At 35.2% G+C, this 17,375-nt stretch overlaps 1 protein-coding gene across 1 annotated transcript; it reads left to right on the top strand.

Annotated features, from left to right (window-relative positions):
- The first annotated feature begins 3,004 nt into the window (after nt 1-3,004).
- On the top strand, nt 3,005-4,923 carry LOC120423325 (fibroblast growth factor receptor homolog 1-like). The gene is made up of 2 exons (XM_039587086.2): nt 3,005-3,147; nt 3,205-4,923. Exons 1-2 carry the CDS (start codon nt 3,066-3,068, stop codon nt 4,890-4,892), a joined length of 1,770 nt encoding a protein of 589 aa, XP_039443020.1. The 5' UTR covers nt 3,005-3,065; the 3' UTR covers nt 4,893-4,923.
- Nucleotides 4,924-17,375: the final 12,452 nt, after the last annotated feature.

The following is a 17,375-nucleotide window of genomic DNA, read 5'->3' as shown; positions in this document are numbered from 1 at the left end:
CAATTATTTTATTTTTTTGTGTGCATTTCCAATACTATCCGAAAACATTTTTTTTAATCTAAACAAAAACAAACATTAGTTATTTATTAACTTATCAATTCCAAATAATTTATAATTTCTCACATTCGAGTTTATGTAATTTAAAGTAATTTGAGAAATGGGTGAAATATTCTCAAGCGTGTAACTATGTTTTATGAATAGTTCCAATCAAAACCTACAAAGACACCAAATCAATCCGAAAATCCTTTTTCGAGATTCATATTTTCGAATGTTTTCACAGAAATTTTCTAAGGAAAGCCATGAATTTGTATGGAGACTTTATGATGAACCTAATCATGCAAAATGGCGTTTTGAATTTCCCGGGGAACTGGACAATATTTTTATTCCGGGATATTTTCGAAATGCTTAAAAAACATGTTTCAATTAATTTATTTAATTTAAAAAACTTGAAGTTATAGAATGAATTGATTTTCTTAAATTGGTGATAAATTTTTTTCTTGTCTTTTTATATAAAATTATTTTTTAAACCGGTGATAATCAAGACTAAAACCTGAACAGGGACAGTCGATTTTTAGATAGCTAAAAACATTTTAAATTAAAAAATGTGCTTTGGTGTGCTATGAATTTTAAATTTACCACAATTATTTTTATGTGATTTAGATTAAATTAGCTTCTTATAAATATATTCTTTGATAATTCCCAAAAAAGGAAAACATACGGAAACTAAAAATTAACATCCAGTCAATGTAAAATTATAGATAAGTTTGGAATTTGAGAATATGATAAAATACCAAATATATTTTATTCACATTAAAGTCACTACCACCAACTGGGACAAATCGGGACTACCGTCTGAATAGGGACAGTATATATTTAACTGGAATAAATTAAGAAATCGGATTGCTAACTTTGATGTTGAATTCAATTGACATATGGTTTCAACAACTGTCCTAATTCATTAAATTGGTCGTGCCAGATGTCGATACCTAGGAAAAAAAAGTTTGTTTCGGAATCAAATATATGAAATGTCGTAAATATAATTTCTTTAAATATATTAAATAGCGAAAATAATATTTAAAGAGCAAGGCAGTTAGGCCTTTGCAAATATTTTTCAAAGTTTATGTCACCCCTCCCCCCCCCCCACCCGTTTTCAAAATCAAAATAAATATTTTTAAAAAAAACTTCAAAATTTTAATGTAAATAGAAGTCTAAGTAACTGAAAAAAATTGAAATGCATTTTCCTGCGTTTAAATCAGGGGTGCCCAACCTTTTGGCCTTGCGGGCCAGATTTGATTTTTCTGAAGTTGTGTTGGCCAGGAAGTAATGTTTGAAAATGGAAGCAATTTTTTGCCATAAAATTATTGAAATATTTTTTAAATAAACAAATTTACAAATACTATTGCAAATATGATTAATATATTTTGATTATAAGAAAGAAATACAAAATAGCTTTCATAGGTTGGTGTTGATTTTATTTTGTTTCAAATTTGTTTAAATACCATTAACTTTCTAAAAACATTTAAACTTAATAAGTCGTTGCAAGTTTATTAAAGTTTAATTTCCTTTACTAAAAAATATCAATAAGGCATGATAAAATTTATTGAAACAAAATTTGGATGCAAATCCTCTTTACAAAATAAAAAAAAACACTTTTGCGTTGTTGTGCATCTATAACAAAATATTTTATAAAATATTTTAAATTTATTTTAAAACACAAAAATGTTTACATTGTAGAGAAATATGTATTGATTAGTTTTCAATTGAAAAATTGTTTCGAAGAAAATACATAATTCCCTGCTCACTCATATATTTAAAAAAATCAATATTAATCAAGTTCCTCAGGTAAAAACAGTTCAAACTGATTGAAGTTAAAATTAAGTGTATTTATGGACATTTTTAGCAACAATCCAAGTTTTTCATATAGATATTTACATCCTTGACATTGGTTTTCTTGAGCCAATTTTATGATTACTAATTGTTTATGAAATGAAATGATGAGAATTCAATTCAAACATAAACAATACAAAAATCTAAATAATTAGTTGAATAAGCAAAATTTTATTTCTGAAGCAAAAATAAATCTCAATGTTTTAATTGAAATTTGATCTCAAACCTTTTTTTTATTTGGACGCTGAACTTATGTATTCAATATTTCATGAACAGCCTTAAGGACCAGCCTTAGAACTATTTTGAAAAGCAGTCGCGGGCAAGGCGTTGGACACGCCTGGTTTAAACCATATTTTTAATTTTTATGGAATTCAAGTCTACAGCAAAGCAAAAAGTTTTTTTTCGGCGAAAAAAAAAATCTTTAGTGCATAGATATTTTGAAAACTAAAGATTGCTAAACAACTGAGTAGGCGTAAAATGCATTTTAAAACACTTCCAATGTTAATACCATGGCTTGTAATTAAATTGTTAACCCGAAGGTTAATATTTTTTTTATTTTCATGCCCTCGACCCTCTCCCCTCTATTTTGGCCATAAAATTCAAAAAAAATGTGCACGGCCTTACATTAAAATATCAACAGTTATCATCAATTATCTAAATTTATGCTGATATACGCTCGATAGAAAATTGAGTTTTTAAATCCGTTTTTATTACTAAGAATACAATTATTTCACTTCTTCACAACCAAATCTGAATTTCCCGAAATTCTTTTTTAAATTTCGGTGAAACTGGGACAAAATATTTAAAAAATCCCGGGATCCAGGTATTTCCGGAATTTCTGACCAATGAAATTCCGGGATGGACGCTTTTGTTCATATAAAAAAGGTACAATAAAAAGTATAATTTTAATCGAGTCATTGGAAAAAATTGGATTGCATCAAATTATTACCAAAAGATAAAACAGACATTCAGCAATAAGATTTCAGTATAATTCAGTAAGCTGACGTCATTTCCAACTAAGAGGAAAGAAATACCAACGAGACGCTATTATATCAGATTAGTTCTTATCAGCAGCGCTTTGTTGATGCGAGAGATATCCCGTAATCAGTGCAAAACTTGTACTCCGTGAGTACGGAACAACAGATTTCATCTCTTGAATCTGATTTTATCTGAGAAATATGTGGCAAATTTGGTTAATTACTGCGTTACAGATCGTGTTGACGGGCGGCGAAACCATCGATAGCGATCTCGTGCCACAAGGTGAGGACGAGTTGAAATTGCGTAAACAAATCTTGCTTAAGCGGATCTCACTTCCAGGTCCCGACATAATCCTCATCAACGGAACAAACCCCGTGGGACACTTTAAATGCTACTGGCCAAAGCACGTGAATCCGAACGTCAGCTGGAGCGATCACGACTTGCTGGTTCAAACCGAGCAGCTGTACGCCACCCTCGGAGACCTTCCGTACGGAGTGTACAACCTTTGCCTGTTTTGCAGAACAGCAAAATGTCTCGGTGCGTTTCGGATGAAGCTTTCGGCCAGGGAGAGAGAAGTCCAGGAGAGTCGGATATCCTTTCTCGACGCGGACATCGGTCTGGACTGTCCAATGGTGGGTGCGGGGGAGTTTGGAGTTCAGTGGTTTGCGTTGCACGTGTCCACGTTTCGTGCGCCGGACTTGAACACCTACATTTTGGCGGATAGCTTTGCAAAGCTGGAGTCGGAACCGCAATTTCCGGCGAGTATTCCCTTCGGGACCATCAACCAGGCGGACGGAACTTGGTCCATGTGTGGATGGAAGGATTACCACGTTAGGTATTGCGAGACCATGTTTTTGAAGGTGTCGGTTGATTTGGAGAAGGATGAAAAGTTGGTTTTGGAAGAATTGGTTCCGCGTGAGGACGATCGTTTGGGAGTGGAAATTGTAGTGGGAGTTGGAATTGTTTTCGTGGCAATGGCAATCGTGATAACGATTTATAAGTGTAGAAAAGGAAATGAGACCATTTTGAAGAACATGCTACGAACTCCTACAACCATGTCATTCCCTGAATCTGAGTGGGAGTTTGATCGTGTAAAACTAACCATGGAAGAACAACTTGGAGAAGGTGCCTTTGGAAGAGTGTTTTCAGCTCAGGCTCAGGATTTGATTCCTGGTGAATCGACCACTAAAGTGGCGGTGAAGATTCTCAAGGAGAACCACACGGGAAGCGATGTTAAGGATCTGCTGGACGAACTGGAGGTCATGAAGAAGGTTTGCCGTCATCCCAACATCATCAACCTGCTCGGTTGCTGCACCAAGGACGGCCCACTCTTTGTAATCGTAGAGTACGCGCGTTACGGGAATCTCAAGGATTTCCTTCGTGATCATCGGCCAAATGTGGGTGGCATCAAGCCGGATGAATCGTACGTTCTCTCGAACGATCAACTGATCTCGTTCGCCCATCAAATCGCCTTTGGAATGGAGCATCTCTCGTCGGTGAAGTGCATCCACCGAGACTTGGCCGCTCGGAACGTTCTGGTGAGTGAAGCGCTCACGATGAAGATCGCGGACTTTGGACTGGCTCGTAACAAGGACTACTACCGGAAGAGAACTTCCGGTAGGCTTCCGATCTGCTGGATGGCTCCGGAGTCGCTACAGGATGGGTACTTCGACTCCCGGAGTGACGTGTGGTCCTTTGGAGTGGTGTTGTGGGAGATTATGACTATGGGAGCACACCCGTTTATGGCTATTGATACTTGGAAGCAGCTTCTCGAAGATCTACAGCACGGCAAACGACTGGAACGACCTGGAGGTTGTTCGGACGACGTGTATCGGATCATGAAGGACTGCTGGATACTTCAGCCTGAACTACGACCAACGTTCAGCGATCTTGTGAGACAGTTGGATCACTTGTTGTACGGGGGAATGAACGAGATCTATGAAGGATCATTACATCCCGAACACATTATGAGTGTGGGTAATCTTAATTATCTGGAAATGATGTACAATGAAACGTTTGAAGAGTGAATAATAAAATAAATCAAAATTGTCAGTTCCAGCTAAAGCCCCAAAACCCTTTAAACATAAAAAGAAAAACAAAACATGTTCCACCTTTCCCAGCCCTATCCCACCGCGACGATATCTTTATTGGGGACGGATATTGTCACATAAACAACGCGTCACCGCGATTTCTCACGAGATTGTCCGGTCCAGACTTTGTCCGGTCGACTTCGTCGAGTGTGCCACAGTTTTACGACTGTCCGTCCCCCCCTTGTATCGGTCGTCATTGTCTCGGGCGTGTGACATCCGATCAATCGCCGATCAACGCACGACGACGATCGGATCGCGCCGATAAGGAGTCTCTCACCGTGGCAGTAAAACACACAGTTTGATGTAGTGTTTATGACCGTTCTCTCTTTCCTCACCACTCTTTGTTCTTTCAAGATGATGTTGTGGTTCTCACTTCTCGCTTTTATCAGCGTGTAAAAAAACGAGAAGAAGGGTAACGATCGAGAAATACCTCGTCAAATCGATAGCCTATCGCGCGAGCGCGACTTGATAATGATGATCGGTTTGGGGCCCTCCGATCAACGGCGGCGCGAGAATTATTGTGATTATCTGTGTAGTATTTCCTTCTCTTTCTGCTAGCTTGAGAGGGAGCGCAATCAGCGTGTGCGCAAAACTACTCTCTTCAAAAGCCGCCAAATAATCTCGCGCGCACACAGACACAGTACATCAACTATTTTAATGTGAATATAATTATCGTGTATTACGTGGAATGACTTCCCGAAAAAAAAAACGCAGAGCGGAGAAGCTGTTTTGCGGTAGCTTTTTCGGGAGCAGCGGGAGATGTACTGAGTATCGCTTGGAGAAAAGAATACACGCACACCCATACACACGCTTAAACGGGATAATGATGAGACTGCCGAGAGAGAGGCAGAGAGAACCCTGCTGATTTGAGCAATGTGATACCGTGTGGTTATGGAAGAAGAATACTGCTGACAAGAGTACCTAACTTGCGCCAAAGTGATGGCAAAGACGGGTGACGATGATTGTCATTATTTTATTAACATGACTTGCTCAAGAGGGTCGATTTGGGGTGGACTTTTTGGGCAGTGACTACGATAGAAAGTAGTGTGTACTAATGAGGAGGTTCCAGACAGGGAGTTTAACATTTTAACATTTTAACATTTTAACATTTTAACATTTTAACATTTTAACATTTTAACATTTTAACATTTTAACATTTTAACATTTTAACATTTTAACATTTTAACATTTTAACATTTTAACATTTTAACATTTTAACATTTTAACATTTTAACATTTTAACATTTTAACATTTTAACATTTTAACATTTTAACATTTTAACATTTTAACATTTTAACATTTTAACATTTTAACATTTTAACATTTTAACATTTTAACATTTTAACATTTTAACATTTTAACATTTTAACATTTTAACATTTTAACATTTTAACATTTTAACATTTTAACATTTTAACATTTTAACATTTTAACATTTTAACATTTTAACATTTTAACATTTTAACATTTTAACATTTTAACATTTTAACATTTTAACATTTTAACATTTTAACATTTTAACATTTTAACATTTTAACATTTTAACATTTTAACATTTTAACATTTTAACATTTTAACATTTTAACATTTTAACATTTTAACATTTTAACATTTTAACATTTTAACATTTTAACATTTTAACATTTTAACATTTTAACATTTTAACATTTTAACATTTTAACATTTTAACATTTTAACATTTTAACATTTTAACATTTTAACATTTTAACATTTTAACATTTTAACATTTTAACATTTTAACATTTTAACATTTTAACATTTTAACATTTTAACATTTTAACATTTTAACATTTTAACATTTTAACATTTTAACATTTTAACATTTTAACATTTTAACATTTTAACATTTTAACATTTTAACATTTTAACATTTTAACATTTTAACATTTTAACATTTTAACATTTTAACATTTTAACATTTTAACATTTTAACATTTTAACATTTTAACATTTTAACATTTTAACATTTTAACATTTTAACATTTTAACATTTTAACATTTTAACATTTTAACATTTTAACATTTTAACATTTTAACATTTTAACATTTAAACTTTTTTGACTTTTTTGACTTTTTGTCATTTTTGTCTTTTTTGTCTTTTTTGTCTTTTTTGTCTTTTTTGTCTTTTTTTCTTTTTTTTTTTTTTGTCTTTTTTGAGTAGTGCGGTGCCTGTGTGGACGCTCAGTCCTGTTTTCTCGTGTTATTTTCCGTCTCTTTTGTGTCGCTGTTCGAGTGCGAGTAGTGCGGTGCCTGTGTGGATGCGCAGTCCTGTTTTTTCGTGTTATTTACCGTCTCTTTTATGTCGCTGTTCGAGTGCATGGGGTGATTGGTCATTATAATTAAATAATGGCATCAGTAGTGCGGTGCCTGTGTGGACGCTCAGTCCTGTTTTTTCGTGTTATTTTTCGTCTCTTTTGTGTCGCTGTTCGAGTGCATGGGGTGATTGGTCATTATAAATAAATAATGGCATCAGTAGTGCGGTGCCTGTGTGGACGCGCAGTCCTGTTTTTTCGTGTTATTTTCCATCTCTTTTGTGAGGCTACTTGTGTACATGGGGTGATTGGATTTCTTCTGATTCGTGTTGTTTTCATCTCTTTTGTGTCGTTGTTTGTGTGCATAGGACGATTGGTCTTCTTCTACTTCTTTTTTCTTTATTTTTAGTTCGCGCGTTCGTTGGCCAATGAGTTTATTTTTGTCCTCTTTACATAGTTTTCGATAGAAACGATCCGAATTCTTTTTTTTTTTCGAGACAAGCAAGTCGTATTGCTGGATTAAGTCCTTTCTATATCATCGATGATCGGAAGGCACGCCGACGAATGTGTTTTAAGGCTTATGACATAAAATCATTTTAATGAATAAAGCCCTTCTTACATCACCGTTGATCGGAAGGCACGCCGACGAAGAATTTCTGGAGGATCGCGGTCGAATTAATACTATATTTAAAATTCTAGATAGCTATCTTTCGGATTCGATTGTGAGTAGCGGGACTTCGCGGTTACTATGCAACGTATTTTTTGCCGCCGGTTAAGTTCGTTTAAGTTATTGTTTTAATTTCATTACAATCGGTTACGTGGTGTCCTGTTTTCTTTTCGTTTATTTTCGCTGATCGTAATAATTTATTCCAACTGGCAGCTTTAGTATTAACTCATCTACTATTTTTGACATTTGCTCGCGTTATCTTAATTGTACCAACAGTAAAAATATACTGATAAGTCCAGCCCATAGCACTACCGCTCGGTTGGCACGCGTTCGATTAAAACAAACTTTTTAAATAATCAATTATTTATCTTTCCGCAGCCGGCTGCCTAAGATTTAAAATTTCAACCGATAAACCAAATGCTCATGGTCACATCACTGCCACTCGTGAATCCTGACCTCATACCCATCTACTAACCCCCTCAAAACTCATGTGATACTTTGTCGGAGAAGCAGTCGATTGGGCGTTCTCTATCACTCAAGTATCGGACTAACATTCCCATCCACTTCCCCGTGACCCTACCACTGGTCGTGGCCGGCGCCGGTATTGATCAGCATGATAGGGGCCTTTGAGAAGTTGCGAAGCGAGGAAAGATAGCACCCACTTATCTTCCACGGCTCGTGGATGTAACTTCTGGAGGTCCTGGTCAATAACGGAGTAGCAACTGCGGGTGGGCACCTATGCTTATGCTTATGCTTTTTTTGTCTTTTTTGTCTTTTTTGTCTTTTTTGTCTTTTTTGTCTTTTTTGTCTTTTTTGTCTTTTTTGTCTTTTTTGTCTTTTTTGTCTTTTTTGTCTTTTTTGTCTTTTTTGTCTTTTTTGTCTTTTTTGTCTTTTTTGTCTTTTTTGTATTTTTTGTCTTTTTTGTCTTTTTTGTCTTTTTTGTCTTTTTTGTCTTTTTTGTCTTTTTTGTTTTTTTTTGTCTTTTTTGTCTTTTTTGTCTTTTTTGTCTTTTTTGTCTTTTTTGTCTTTTTTGTCTTTTTTGTCTTTTTTGTCTTTTTTGTCTTTTTTGTCTTTTTTGTCTTTTTTGTTTTTTTTGTCTTTTTTGTCTTTTTTGTCTTTTTTGTCTTTTTTGTCTTTTTTGTCTTTTTTGTCTTTTTTGTCTTTTTTGTCTTTTTTGTCTTTTTTGTCTTTTTTGTCTTTTTTGTCTTTTTTGTCTTTTTTGTCTTTTTTGTCTTTTTTGTCTTTTTTGTCTTTTTTGTCTTTTTTGTCTTTTTTGTCTTTTTTGTCTTTTTTGTCTTTTTTGTCTTTTTTGTCTTTTTTGTCTTTTTTGTCTTTTTTGTCTTTTTTGTCTTTTTTGTCTTTTTTGTCTTTTTTGTCTTTTTTGTCTTTTTTGTCTTTTTTGTCTTTTTTGTCTTTTTTGTCTTTTTTGTCTTTTTTGTCTTTTTTGTCTTTTTTGTCTTTTTTGTCTTTTTTGTCTTTTTTGTCTTTTTTGTCTTTTTTGTCTTTTTTGTCTTTTTTGTCTTTTTTGTCTTTTTTGTCTTTTTTGTCTTTTTTGTCTTTTTTGTCTTTTTTGTCTTTTTTGTCTTTTTTGTCTTTTTTGTCTTTTTTGTCTTTTTTGTCTTTTTTGTCTTTTTTGTCTTTTTTGTCTTTTTTGTCTTTTTTGTCTTTTTTGTCTTTTTTGTCTTTTTTGTCTTTTTTGTCTTTTTTGTCTTTTTTGTCTTTTTTGTCTTTTTTGTTTTTTTTTGTTTTTTTGTTTTTTTTTTTTGTCTTTTTTGTCTTTTTTGTCTTTTTTGTCTTTTTTGTCTTTTTTTGTCTTTTTTGTCTTTTTTGTCTTTTTTGTCTTTTTTGTCTTTTTTGTCTTTTTTGTCTTTTTTGTCTTTTTTGTCTTTTTTGTCTTTTTTGTCTTTTTTGTCTTTTTTGTCTTTTTTGTCTTTTTTGTCTTTTTTGTCTTTTTTGTCTTTTTTGTCTTTTTTGTCTTTTTTGTCTTTTTTGTCTTTTTTGTCTTTTTTGTCTTTTTTGTCTTTTTTGTCTTTTTTGTTTTTTTTGTCTTTTTTGTCTTTTTTGTCTTTTTTGTCTTTTTTGTCTTTTTTGTCTTTTTTGTCTTTTTTGTCTTTTTTGTCTTTTTTGTCTTTTTTGTCTTTTTTGTCTTTTTTGTCTTTTTTGTCTTTTTTGTCTTTTTTGTCTTTTTTGTCTTTTTTGTCTTTTTTGTCTTTTTTGTCTTTTTTGTCTTTTTTGTCTTTTTTGTCTTTTTTGTCTTTTTATTTTGGAGACCCTAGAAATTCTGAAATTAAATTTATGAAGATTTATTTTCATTTAAGGCATTCCTGGAAACACCTCTGTCGTCCCTACTTTCTCTGAATCATAATAACAGTTCTGTTACCTTGCTGCTCGCTGCCCCAAAAAGAATCAAAGTTCCATCGGGAAGCGTCACAATTACTAGCGAAACGTGCCTGCCGCCGGTTGGAGTCAATGTTATCTTATAATTTTCCAACCTTGTGATAATTCGATAATTAAAGTTGTCGAGAGGCTCACAGCTCCACAACAGCACCGGGTTGCATGACGTGGAAATGATGTCCCATTTTTCAACTTCCTTCCCCTTGAGCAATGTGTTTGGCTCCCAACGGAGGCAACACGGAGTTTCGTGTTTCTTTCTTTTTTTTTCGGGGTGGGCACAATCAACCTGTTGCTGGCTGGTTCTGGCCAGTTTGCGTTGTCATCGTGCTGGATGGAATCAATTTTTAAGGTCTCGCTTCGTAGAGTCGTGTTTACACAGGGTATTGTTGCAAATTACTTGGGAATGGTGTAATTATTCATTTTTGTGTCATTTTTCAAGTCATGATTTGGAACACGTCGTTCTGAAATGATCTGAAAGCATTTTTAAACACTTTTTTAGAGAAAAACTCTGCAGTTTTTTCTGACCTTAATCCCGAAGGGCCATTTGGCCGGCCCGGCACCCCCAGCCGTGAGCAGACTAATTTCCTCGGCCGTCGGATGCAACGGTTAAATATTGATTTATGCATCATCCAGTGCAGTGGCGTGGAGAAAGAAGCACAGCACAACAACACTTCATCTTTTTTTTCCGGGCCACGACGCAGACGTTTTTCGCGAAACCTTTCACTCTACCCTAACCTTAGGGGAGGAGGGAGGTGGGGCCGGAAGACGAGCCAACACAGTTTTCCCGCTGCTCCAGCCCTGATAAAAACATAAATCATGATGCACTTTTCACATATTCACATATGCGGGGTCTCTCTCTCTCTCTCGACGATTGCCTCGTCAAAGTGGCACACTTATGCTGGCTGGGCGAAGAGTCGGTTAAGGTTGAGGTTGTTGCAAAACTTTCTTCAAAGTGTAGGGACTATGCTGGGAAGCAGGGTTGCGAATGAGCGAGCGCTCACGGAAGGCTTGCTCGCTCCAGCTGGAGCGTGAGTTTTTATCAGGTAGCTCGTGCTCGCTCACGCTCACCGGAGCGTTTTGCGCTCACGTGAGCTGGTGAGCGAAAGTAGGTAGTAATTTTTCCCTGTTGAAGCATCTGCCTGTTTGAAACGAAGTTTCTAGAACTATCTCAGCACAGGCAGCAAAAACAAACAAGAAAGGTGGTCAAACAAACAAAAGTATGCAATAAAATGGATTTAGTCGGCGAACCGAAATATACGTTCTATTTTAAATTCAGAATTAGGCAAGGGGCAGAATGATTCACTCTTGAGTTAGCTAACAAAGAGCTAATTCATTCTTAATGTACAAATTCATTGACTTGAAGAGATTCACTGATATATACAAACACATGAATTAATTGACAAATTATGTTTATTTTAAGTTTTTAGAATCCGACGTTTTGATTCAAGGCGGTTTTAAAAACACAAAAAAGCAAAAAAAAAAATTGTTTATTGGACCTTTAAAAAAAATCAGCAGTAAGCTTTAGAAATGTTATAATCATCCCTCATATTCGGAACATTTTAGAGAATGTCCATATTCAAAAATCATTTATTGAATCTGTAATTGAATATTTTCAGAGAAGTATTAAATATAATTTACTTGGGGGAAGAGGAGCCACCCTTTATGTGGTAAAACAAAACAATGACAATTTATATTATTTCATTCAAATTGGTTATTTCAAACACTAGCAATTTGAAGGCTTTTTTGTAAAAAGAGAACTGTGTCAACAATTTTACCCCATTTTCTAAAATGAGAAAGAGATAGATTAACTTTAGATTTCCAAGCACTGAACGATTTATTAAACGGCTTGTCTCTTTTTAATGTTTGCTCATTCTGACCCGCACGCTGGAAAGGTAGTCAACAAACTGTTAAGGTACATAAAACAGTTTAATGTTATTTTTAAATCAACCAAGCACACAACATTGAATCGAACTTCCGCAGCATAAATCTTCTTGAATTAATTAATTGTTTTCTAAGTTTTCAGTCCTTTTTGTTTACGCGCTCATACCCTTCCCCCAGCAATTGTCTCTGCTTACCTTAACTATTATTATGGTAAGGCCGATTAATTCGAAAATATTGATTTATATTTTCAACTCTGACTGTAGGTTTCCAATATGGTTTGACCCTTGCGAATCCAATTTATTATTCAAAAACATTGTTAATGAAAATAAGCTATTCCAATTAAAATATAAAAAAATGCTCCTAAGTCATATTTCCACTGACATGCTGCGTCTTAAGCAAAAGATCTAACTAGGATTGAAAATCAAAAACTTTCTCAAAAACGTAAAACGATTCGCGATATTTCCAAAGTGAGCGCTCCGTGAGCGAAAAATGAGCGCGAGCGCGAGCGTGGGGCAAACGCGAGCTGAAAAAATCGGAGCAAACGTGAGCGCGGGCAAACGTGAGCTAGCTCGCGCAGCGCTCCTCCTCACGAATGAGCGAAAAATGAGCGCTCACGAGCGCGTGAGCGCGTGAGGAACGCAACACTGCTGGGAAGGAGTTGATTATTTTGTTACTGCTGTGGTGCTGCGACCGAGTTAGTGATCTTACGGAGTAGAATTTGAAATGTTTTTTTTTTTTTACTTTTGTCAAGTTGTAACAAATAATACCAACATCAGGGTCAACGCATCGTTTTACCAACAGTTCCAATGACCTCTTATGCTGCCAGGCCAGATTATGATTTATGGCGTGAATAACATATATTTTTAAATGAGAAATTGGCGCTTCACCAGCATCGTCATCACCACTTCTTCCCCGCAGCGCAGAGTGCAAAGTGAGAATATGCTGTCCATGACTCCATATGTTCTTCCCTGCACTGTTAATTGCAACCTTTTGAACCCATTCCGAGAGGGGGGGGGGAGACCTCAACCAGCAGAGTGGTCAGTTATCGTCGCTTCACTATCTTGTAGTAACAAAGAACCCAGGCCAGATAAGAGCACCAAATCGGCATTCCAAGCGTGAAACCACCTGGGCAAAAGTAGAAAAAAAAAGTTCCACCATCTGCCGAAAGGCAATAAAAATTAATGAATAGTTCTATGGCTTACATTTTCGGGTAAAACCCACGTGCCACAATTTTGGCTCATTTTGGGCTCGGAAAAGGCACTCGCGCAAAACCCCCGAAAAAAAAAAACAAACGAACAGAAAAGAACGATAAACCAACAAAAGTACACCTTATCCCATTAACAGTGAATTAATTCCGATATATCATTAGAAACAGGAAAATAAATAGACTAAATATTTCCGTTCACCCCTCGGTCCGAGCGCAGTTTAGAAAAAAAGCACCCGCCAATCATATCGAGCACTCTGGGAGGAATGAAAGCAGCAACGAAGAGTGCGAATGGAGTTGGTCAAGATCAAAGTGAGGAAACCGACTGAGCGCGAAGGGACAACTGGAGTAGAGTGCTCTGAACAAGAGAGAGAGCAAGCTGTGCGTTCTGCATGAGCGTCGGATGCAGTCGTCGCAGGGGCGGAAGTTTCCGAAATAGAGTCGACTCAAAGGGTCAGTGGCGTGCTTTGATGCATAATTGTTTGTTTCGACAACTGTAATAACTGAAACAACAGAAGACAGCGTAATATCCGCATTTTTTTTTTAAATCGTGAAATCCCGCAAAATTGTACAATTTTTCTGAAATTTTAATTTTTTTGTGAAAACCTGTTAAATTTTATTTTTATTTTTCAAGTCTCTATTTCTGCAGAATATTTTTAAAATGTACTTCATGATTACTGATTAATATTTAAATTGAACTTTCACGTTTATTGAGGCCTAATTGAAGCATTTTTTCAAAAGTTTACATAGAATATTATTTAAAAAGTATTCATTTATTTTTAAAACGATCGAATGGTGGCAGAAAACCAGTAAATTCAGCCGAGTCGATTTTAATTTTTTTACGATATTACAGGAACCGTGGATGGAGGAAGTAATCAAGAATTAGAAATAAATAATTGAATTAAGCTGTCAAAAAGGCCTGAAATTCCCATTGAAATAAAAAAAAAATTGAAATCAGTGATCGATATTTAGAGCATCGATTATATTATTCTTCGTAATCTTACAATAAAAAACTTCACTTTATAACAATTTGATTACCATTTTATTTTAAAAGAAATACAAAAATTATAAATCGTTAAAAACTTGCTTTATTCAAGATTTAGATTAACATTTGCTCTATAATATTATTTCAGATCATAGATAATGAAGATGTTCTTATGTTACTCCTTTTTATTTATTTTATGGATTTTGCTACAGGTTATAATCTTGCTAAATGATTTTCAATATTTTTCTAAGGAGGTGATGAAAACTTAAACAAATTTTATTTTGACACTAGTAAACGGCCAAAATATAGGTTGAATGAAAGCCAGCCAGAACCAGAAAATGTCACTTGCTATAATAATTGAAGACATTGGCTTTTAAAAGCTGATTTTTAAATAAAAACATGGTTGAAACAATTACACTTTAAGCAGTGTTTCGGATACGTATTTTAAATTTGTTTGAAGAAAACAGAAACAGATGGTGTGGCATTTTAATTACAATAAAAAGTTAAATTTTAGAAAAAAATAATTTCCATATAAATTTAAGTAAATAGTGCAAAATGAAAATCCCCTCCAATTCTGACCGTTGGTTCCGCCTATGGCCAAATCTACGAAAAAACGACATTTTCATAAGAGAAAATAAATAAATTCCCGTATTTCCATCAACCTTGGGACTGTTGCTGTTTTGTTTTCTAGTCTCCGGAACTTCCCTCCTATACCTGGATCGCCCGACCTGGTGGCAACAACCCGAAATGCCTGCCGATGACGGCGTTTGCCGGCCCAGATAGCAAATTACAATAATAAAACAATAAAACGGAAACCACGTCTTTGACGGGGAAAAGTAAACACTATCCGACCTGGTCACTTTGCGTGTTTCAAACTTTTTCCTTCAAAGGAAATTTATGCAGCAAAAATTCTCTTTAATTAGAATAAAATATGGGCTCGGGATGCGGGTCGCCTCACGCCGCCGCCCGCTGATGATGATGACCGGCCGCCGGCCTTCCACGTTTGAAATTGAAATAGAATGTGCCAGGATTGTAAATTAGTCTCGCCGAGCCGCCGCTGATAAGGAGGAAGTCCGCCGTCGTCGTCGTCCGCGACCAGAAGCTCGGAGGTTCGCGCCCCGTCAGCCGTGCGATGTTATTTATCTGTTTTTCTTCTTCTTCTTCCCTACCGCTCACTGTCCAAACTGTCGTTACAAGCGGATTATCGGGTTTTAATCAAAGTGTTGTTGCTTTTGGGCTTACAACGGGCTTTTGGGAGAGGGCTTTGCGTAAGTCCGTTGATGGAATGTTGACAAAACAATTGATTTGAATGAAGATTCTGTATTTTTCAAAAAATAATAATTTTGGTCAGTTTGATCATTTTGATCATTTTGATCATTTTGATCATTTTGATCATTTTGATCATTTTGATCATTTTGATCATTTTGATCATTTTGATCATTTTGATCATTTTGATCATTTTGATCATTTTGATCATTTTGATCATTTTGATCATTTTGATCATTTGGTGGTTGATTGTTTAGACAGTTAAATTTGATATTTGACAAACATATTTTTCGAGATTTCACCATTGTACCAAAATTTCATAACAATCAATTTGTTATCATGCCAACCAAGTTCGCACTTTTTCAGCCAAAAAAACAGAAATAGAGTTATTTTTTTATAACGTTTCATTTCAAGGAAAGAGTGCTACGCATGTGTATTACAATGATTGCAAGAAAATACATTTCTCAATCATTAGGTAAATTTAATCTGAAAACAATCATGGTTGATGACTTTGAACGAGTGAACTCCAAAGTAAGTTGACCCCTTCAGTAGTTTCTACACATTCAGTAGAATCAGTTTGTAGTGTTTTAACTAAGCTTGATTTACTGTAATTAAATATAAGTTTTTCTTGCAATGGAACCATTAGATATATTTTTGAGAGTGATAGTAATAAATATCGTAATAGTCGAGCAAACGAGTTTACAAGAAATTGCTGTTGGTACATCTGTTGAAGATAGTGATTATTATGACGATTCAGATTATGATACAGCTTACGTAAATTTGCCTGAAGCAACGTCAGAGGTTGTTCTCAACCGAGATAATCAGCTGTGGAATGTAACCATGTTAATAGAACTTAACCCTAAGCCAATAAATTACACATGGGTTAAAGATGACGTTTTGATAACAGGAAAAACCAAAGGAGTAAGTTTGAATAATAATACAATATTTTTCACACCATTGAGTTTGTCCAATATTGGTAGCTACACAGTTAGAGCCTGCAATATATTGGAATGTAAAAATGACAACTTCTTTCTGAGAGTTCTTCTTGAAATTGAAGAAAGCACTATGCAGGATCAATCAGTGAGCGCACATTCAACTGTTTATTTTCGCTGTGAATTGAAATATTACCCAAAAAATTATCCGACAGCTATTAAAGAAATAAAGTTTTATAAGACAAAAGTAACGAATACGACAGTTTTCTCAAGTATACCCGATGTTCTCATCTTAGATAAAACACTAACAAATGTGACGCATAATGATGAAGGATGGTACTCATGCATCTACGTTTACGAAATTTACAATGAAACATACACAGTGCTGGCACACAAAAGCGCTTTTCTCCACGTAAAGCCAATGCTACCGATTACAGCTATTGTGGTTACCACCGTATTCCTAGTAGCAATAGCAATAGCAATTTTGATACTAATTTTATACCGACAAACCAAGCTAAAGAAGAAATACTATGAACGATGGGTAAAGGTAGTTATAGTTACCAAAAATCAAGACTGTACAGAATGTGTTCATATGCCTAAAGTAAGCATTCAAAAGCAGCGAATTAGGATGGTCCAAAGTAGCTGTTATGATTCAGCTTTGTTTTTAGAGTACGAATATCCAGTAGATTTAACATGGGAAATCAAGCGTGATAGAGTAATCTTGGGGCAGAAACTTGGAGAAGGAGCTTTTGGGAAAATTATGCTGGCAGAAACAATAGGACTTGAAGGAGAAAACATCGTCCCAGTAGCAGTTAAG

This window comes from Culex pipiens, chromosome 2, assembly GCF_016801865.2.
Source record: "Culex pipiens pallens isolate TS chromosome 2, TS_CPP_V2, whole genome shotgun sequence".
NCBI classification, from domain to species: domain Eukaryota; kingdom Metazoa; phylum Arthropoda; class Insecta; order Diptera; family Culicidae; genus Culex; species Culex pipiens.
The sequence above is the reverse complement of the archived record's forward strand: the minus strand, read 5'-3'. Positions and strand labels throughout refer to the sequence as shown.

Coding starts and splice junctions, on each gene's coding strand:
- LOC120423325 (XM_039587086.2), top strand. CDS start 3,066: ATGTGGCAAATTTGGTTAATTACTGCGTTACAGATCGTGTTGACGGGC. Junction 3,148..3,204: donor TAGCGATCTCGTGCCACAAG/GTGAGGACGAGT, acceptor TCTCACTTCCAG/GTCCCGACATAATCCTCATC.